At 68.4% G+C, this 6,282-nt stretch overlaps 2 protein-coding genes across 2 annotated transcripts in view; both read right to left on the bottom strand.

Moving 5' to 3' along the window:
* The window catches only part of EMIHUDRAFT_452756 (hypothetical protein), a gene marked incomplete at both ends in the record, with an annotated part of 4,157 nt that extends 2,237 nt beyond the window's left edge, over nt 1-1,920 (bottom strand). Inside the window, 8 exons of the mRNA XM_005762338.1 lie at nt 49-105; nt 192-269; nt 391-444; nt 521-925; nt 1,097-1,321; nt 1,437-1,487; nt 1,604-1,660; nt 1,849-1,920. Coding sequence (XP_005762395.1) covers nt 49-105; nt 192-269; nt 391-444; nt 521-925; nt 1,097-1,321; nt 1,437-1,487; nt 1,604-1,660; nt 1,849-1,920 — 999 coding nt within the window. The remainder of the gene's footprint in view (nt 1-48; nt 106-191; nt 270-390; nt 445-520; nt 926-1,096; nt 1,322-1,436; nt 1,488-1,603; nt 1,661-1,848) is intronic.
* A 3,190-nt stretch (nt 1,921-5,110) lies between these two features.
* The window catches only part of EMIHUDRAFT_216066 (hypothetical protein), a gene marked incomplete at both ends in the record, with an annotated part of 1,755 nt that continues 583 nt past the window's right edge, over nt 5,111-6,282 (bottom strand). Inside the window, 3 exons of the mRNA XM_005762337.1 lie at nt 5,111-5,341; nt 5,600-5,737; nt 6,130-6,189. Of these exons, the coding sequence (XP_005762394.1) occupies nt 5,111-5,341; nt 5,600-5,737; nt 6,130-6,189 (429 nt within the window). The remainder of the gene's footprint in view (nt 5,342-5,599; nt 5,738-6,129; nt 6,190-6,282) is intronic.

Raw genomic sequence — 6,282 nt, 5'->3', positions numbered from 1 at the left:
GGGGGGGGGGGGAGGGGGGGGCGCCTGCGGGATGAGCATGCCGAGGACGAGGACGAGGACGGCGAGCAGGGCGAAGACGCCGAACCCGAAGGCGAGCTTGTTGGCCTGGGGGGTGGCAGGGAGAAGTGAGCGGGGCGAGGAGCTCGGGCGGCGGGCAAACGAGTGGCAGGGTGGCAAAGCGCCTTTGCGACCGTCGCCTCGGCCTTGACGCGCGCCGACGTCTCCTCGGCGAGCTTGGCCTCCATCTCGGTGGCGCGCGCCGAAGTCTCCTGCGGAATGGCGAGCGAAGGGGCGTGCGGTGGTGTGGCCGAGTGGCGTGCGGTGATGTGGCGAGGGCGAGGGGGCGCGCCCCGGCTTGGCGGTGCGGGAGGCCTTGAGGATGCGGTTGACCTTGATGTGCTCGAGCGCAGACGTGGCGACGCCGACGGCGAGGGCGTTGTTCTCCTGTGACAAGTGGAAGGGGGGGGGGGGGGGGAGTAGGAAGTGTGGTCGTCTCGAGGGTGAGGCAGAGCGCGCTCTCCTGCTGCAGCTCGTTGATGCGCTGCTCGGCGGCGGCGGCGGCGGCCGTCTCGGTCATGCGCGCAAGCCACTCCATCTCGGCGTCGGCCTTGAACTTGCAGACCTTCCGCTCGAGCGCCTCCTTGACGCCGACGAGCGCGGCGGTGGCCGCCTTGTCCTTGGCGCGGTCGCCGAGGATGTTGAGCGCCAGCTGCCCGCAGCACAGGACGATCCGCCAGTACGAGTGCTGCTTGGAGAGGGCGAGCTGCCGCTTCTTCTGCTCCTCGAGCTCGAGCCACTCCTCCGGAGCCGCGTCCGTCTCCTTGAGCCGCTCCTCCTCCTTGAGGTTCGCGAGGAGCATCGCCTGCGCGACCTTGATGACGCCGCACGCGTACTGGCGCACCATGTAGACGAGCGCAGCGATGTTCTGTGGGCGAGGCAGGTGGTTCAGACCCCACGCCTGGGTGTTGTGCTGTGTGTGTGTGTGTGTGTGTGTGTGTGTGTGTGTGTGTGTGTGTGTGTGTGTGTGTGTGTGTGTGTGTGTGTGTGTGCGGGGGCGGGGGCGGGCGGGGGCGGGGGCGGGGACGGGGGCGGGGGCCTTCGACGCGTCCTCGTCGGGCGTGAGAGCGTAGACAATATTGCAGATCTGCTTGTCCGGCACGAACCCGCGGAGCTTCTCGAGCGCGCCGTTGACCGGGTCGAGCTTGGCGCGCCTCTCGAGCGCTTTGGAGCGGGCGGGGCGCGCGTGGGCCCCGCGCGCCGCCAGCGCGTTCGCGGCCTGCTCGAGCGCGCCGTCGGAGGTGGCGGGCGCGGTCTCCTCCTCCTGCATGCAGGCCAAGTGGGTCAGTGCGCAAGAGGAGCGCGCGGGCAGGGCGCGCGGGCGGGGCGCGCGGGCGGGCGCGGGCGGGGGCGCGCGGGCGGGGCGCGAGAGGGCGAGCCTTGGCGCCGGGCTTGAGGATTTCGCCGTAATCGGCGACGCCGGGTGGCACCTTCGCAGCGCGATGGCGGCGCGGTGAGAGGAGGGACGTGCGGGATGCGGCTGGCGCGATGGCGCGTGATCACGGGTGTGGGCGTGAGCGTGTGCGTGTGGGTGGGCGATACGGACCGCGGTCACGATGCCTTCGGACTTGACGGGCGAGATGAGCTGCTCCTTGCGGCCGTCCTGCTTCAGAGGGGAGGGAGGGGTCGAGCGATGCGTCGGAGGCGGCGGGGTGGGGAGGCGGCGCGGCAAGAGGGCGGGCTGGGCTGGGAGACGTCGCGCGTGTGGTGGGTGGTGATGCGAGGGGTGCGGGCCGCGCCGTGGTTGCGTTGGCGCGGGAGGCGATCGACGGGATGGGCGTGAGCGGAGACATATATATACATGTCTGCGCCTTTGGCTTCGCGGTGCTCAAACAACAGCAGGCCTCCATTTCTTATTCGCATTTTTTTCATGTCTTCTGTTTTATTTTTTCATGTGAGAGAGTGCGTTAATAAATAAATAAATAAATACAACGGACATCCCAAGCTAGGGCTGGGTCGAGGACAGACACGTCCCCACCTTTGCAGGATTTTGCAAAAGCGAGGGGGGAGGGCGCGTCGCCGCGCGGAGAGGGCTGGGCACAGGGCACAGGGGATCTCTCTCGCATAGGATATGCACTCGGCGGCACGAGGGCAAGGCTGGGCGTCCTACATGTATGTTTGTGCTCCCCCCCGACCCCTCCCTCGCTCTCGGGCACTAACCATCTGACCACTCATCGACGGGGCTTGGCGAGCGGCCGCGCTGCGGGGCAGGGCTGGTGAGAATGGGCTCTGGCCACTCGCCCGTAGGCGCCCGAGCGAACGACAGGCGGCACGCGAAGACTGGTTGCAATCCCGCCGACCGCCAGGCCGCGGGATGATGCGTGCGTGGTCTTGTAGTGGGTCTCGGAAGCTCTCCTCTCGGGCTAGGAGCCAGCCCCTCTCCCTTGCCCCCGGAACACTGTGTCCGAGTCGAGGCGTGTGCTTGCTGGTCGACGGCCGCGCGCGGTTGGCATTGTGACGAAGGTTGCGCGCGGCCGCGGCGCGCCCGCCATGGTTCGGCGCGGCGCGCCTACCAGCGGCAGTTGTCGAGGCACGGGAACGCTTACCCGGGGTCATCCTCTGAGCCTGGTCGTCGGCGCCGCGATGCCACGGCGGCGCATTCGACGTCGTCGGCGCGCTGCCCCGCGTTGAGCCCCGCCGCTCGTAGCGACGGCCGCAGGTTGGCCCGGTGCAGCGCGCCCTGGCCGCAGACTGAAGAACGGCCACGAGGGGTGTGTGATGTGCGGTGCGGGGTGTGAGGGGGCAGCGTCTTTGTGTGTGCGCGCGCGCGCCGCTGCCGGGAAAGAGCGGGGCCCTCGGGGTACGCCTCGCCCGGCCCCCTCCGAGGGGGTCGTGACCTGAACTGGAGAGAGGGGGGTCGGCCTTGAGAGCGTACGGGTTGTCTCACCGCGCCAGAGCTCTGCCTCTCCTCTCGGGGATTGAACTGAGGGATAGGGGCGGGGATCCTCCCTCTTCCCGCCGTCGATGCCGGGGCTCAACCAATCCGGAGAGGTCCTTACCATTCCTCCATACATCCTCCCGGCTTCATCGGCGGGCGTCTGGGAGTGTGTCGTCAACTGGCCGGTGGTCTTTCAGTGTGGTGGGGTGGGTTTCGTGACCGTTCAGCGTCGATGCCGCCTTACTTACCTGTTCCCCGCTGGCGCAGCCCCGCGCCGTCCAGCGGAGCCACTGCCCCCTCGGTCACCACCCCCGCCGGCGCGACACGATCCGATCGACGCCGCCGCCGACGGGGCCGCCGGCACGGAGTATATCCCGTCCTCGCCGGTCGGGGTGTCGGTCGCAGGAGGATGGCACGCCGGGACAGCCTTGCACACGCCCGGTGGGGACAGGAAGACACCTCCCCCGCGCACCTCCCCCCTACTGCGTCGCCCGCCGCCGCGCCTCGCCGCCGCGCCACGCCACCGCCTCGCATCGCCAAGTACCGTGCTCAGCACTGCGTCGCACCTATTTCGGAGTGAGGGCCAGAGTGCGTTATGTTCTTGTTTCGTATCCGCTTCGTATCTTTTTTCTTCTCGTCCAGTCCTGTGCCCAGTGTCGTGCGAGGGAGTTTTGTTGTAAAATTCTTCTCGTCCTTGTTGCCTTCGATCGACTGCGGCAGGTAACTCGAGGAGTGGTCGTGCTGTTGCCCGGGCATGCACACGCGGGCATGCTCCTGCCGGCGCTGCCTCGCGTGCGCCGCCAGCGGGTGCGACCGGCACATGTCCGCCGAAGACGCGCTCGCCGCGGCGGCCGCGGAGGGGCTCGACCTCGTGCGCAGCACGAAGAACACCTCCAGCTTTGTGGGCGTCTGCTTTCGTGACAACTCACATGTCCACCCATTCTACGCGGCCGACTACACCACCGCGAGCAACGGCAGGACGGCGCGGACGATTCTGGGCTTCTTCGCCACGGCGGAGCAGGCCGCGCTCGAGAAGGCCAGGCACGCTCGCCGCATTTGCAAGCGGGTCGGAAGCGGTCGCGCCAACTTTGCCCGCTCCCACCCGCCGAACGGGAAGCGGCCCGCCGAGACGTCTACTGCACAGGCTGGCGCCGCGTCGCCGATCCCGGCCTGGTGGACCTACAGCAGCGTTGAACGCACTGCGATTGAAGCGATGAGCAAGAGCCAAGTCGAGCAAGCCGCGGCCGACGAGGGGCTCGTGCTCGAGGCGAACAGGATCGACCCGTCGCGCTACAAGGGCGTCATCGAGCGGAGGGGCGCGGGCGGCGCCGTCGTCTACTCAGCGTACTGGCAGCCGTGCGCAAGCGACGCTCGGCGCCTCGGCTTCGGTGGGTGTGGCATGCGCTTCGGGGTTTGGACCCGGCCGGAGCACGCCGCGCTCGCGCTCGCACGGGAGAGGAAGCGCGCCTTCGAGCGGGCGCCGCCGGCGGTGGCGGAGCCGCACGCGCCCGATCCTCTGGGTTGCGCAGCGCCGCATCGACGCATGCCGCAAAGCCCAGCAAGCGCTGCGCCCGGCCGCGACCCGCAGTCCCCGCTTCGAAGCCCTCTGAGGGATCTCTCGCAGCTGGCCGACGACCGGCTCGCCACCAGGCAGGAGGCGGATCTATGAGTTGCTGTATGTTTGCGTAAGCGTGTCCCGTTTGAGCAAACGTTTGTCGTGGCATCTCGTGCCGTGTGTCCGCGCGACGACGGCTGTGTGTGTGTGCGCATGTGGATGTGCGACCGCGCGCGGTGATTTTCTAGACCGATCTGCCCTGGCCGAGTGTAGTGTCTAGACTGCAATGCAAAAGACCCGCGCATGCGCATCGCACACACGATGCCGTGGCCCGTGCGCACTCCTGTCACCTCCCGCCCCCAGACGCATATATATGTCGCACATGTGTGACCTGTGCGCATGAGCCATGACGCTCAAGCGTCAAGGGTCAAGCGCCTCTCCCAGAACGCTCACCGCCCGACACACCCCTGTCTCTCTCGCGTGCGCCCGGGACAACGGGACAACGCTCGCCTGTCTCCTACCTGTACCTGTATCGCACCCCTATTCCTGTACCTGTGCCTGTGCCCCCCCCCCCCCCGCCCCCACTCGCGCCCCAGCCCTCTCGCCAAGCCGCCCCGTGTTCAGGACGACTCCGGCAGCGGCACGTCACTCGATTGGCCAAACAGGCGAGTGTTGGAGTCGTCAAACCACCGGAGAAAAGCGTCCCCACTGCGCCGCATAGCGGCCGCCTCTGCCGAAGAGCAGCCCCCCGAAGAGCCGGTCGAGAGCCCAGTGGACGGCTGCTGATTCCCCAGGACCAAGGGCACCAGCGGCGTGCGAGGGAAGTCGGAATCGGAAGAGGCGGAGGCAACCTAAAGACGCGGGCTGGAGACGTGAGGGGGGCATGCAGGGGGCTGGCTCTAGGGAATGCTCACGACCTGCGGCGGCGGCGAGCGAAGCGGCTCCGCACTGCCCGCCTCCGCAATTCCCGCACCCGCACTGCCCGCCTCCGCCGCCGCCGCGGCCTCCGCCGCCGCCTTCTCCTCTTCCGCGGGCGGCTGCGGCTGCGGCTGCGGCTGCGGCTGCGGCGGCGCCGGTCCTGTCGCAAAGGCAGCAGCCCGTGTCGCGACGGTGAAACGACGCAGCGATGCCATGACTGTCGCGAGTTCGGCCTCGGCGACGGCGTCCTCCGAGGCGGACGAAGGCTCCGCCGCCGCCGCCGCTCGCTTTGCCGCCTTGGCCCGCCCCTGCCGGCCTCGCGCGACGGCCTGCATAAGGCTTGCCGACCGCTCCTCCTCCTCCTCCTCCTCCACCACCACCACCACCTCCTCCTCCTCCTCCTCCTCCTCCTCCTCCCCCTCCTCCACCTCCTCCTCCTCCTCCTCCTCCTCCTCCTCCTCCTCCTCCTCCTCCTCCTCCTCCTCCTCCTCCTCCCCCTCCCCCTCCCCCTCGCCCTCCCCCTCCCGCTCGCGCTCGCCCTCGCCCTCCTCCTCCTCCTCCTCGTCCTCCTCCTCCTCCTCCTCCTCCTCCTCCTCCTCCTTCTCCTTCTCCTCCTCCTTCTCCTTCTCCTTCTCCTTCTCCTTCTCCTCCTCCTCCTCCTCCTCCTTCTCCTTCTCCTTCTCCTTCTGCTTCTGCCTCTACGTCCTAGCACTCGTCGCACCAGCATCCCGACGTAGACCTTGACCATGAGCCAGATCTCGATCTTGACCTTGACCATGACCTTGACGGTGAGGGTGAGGGTGAGGGCGAGGGTGAGGGTGAGGGTGAGGGTGAGGGTGAGGGTGAGGGTGAGGGTGAGGGTGCCTTGAAGTGC

This window comes from Emiliania huxleyi (assembly GCF_000372725.1).
Source record: "Emiliania huxleyi CCMP1516 unplaced genomic scaffold EMIHUscaffold_68, whole genome shotgun sequence".
NCBI classification, from domain to species: Eukaryota; Haptophyta; order Isochrysidales; family Noelaerhabdaceae; genus Emiliania; species Emiliania huxleyi.
The sequence above is the reverse complement of the archived record's forward strand: the minus strand, read 5'-3'. Positions and strand labels throughout refer to the sequence as shown.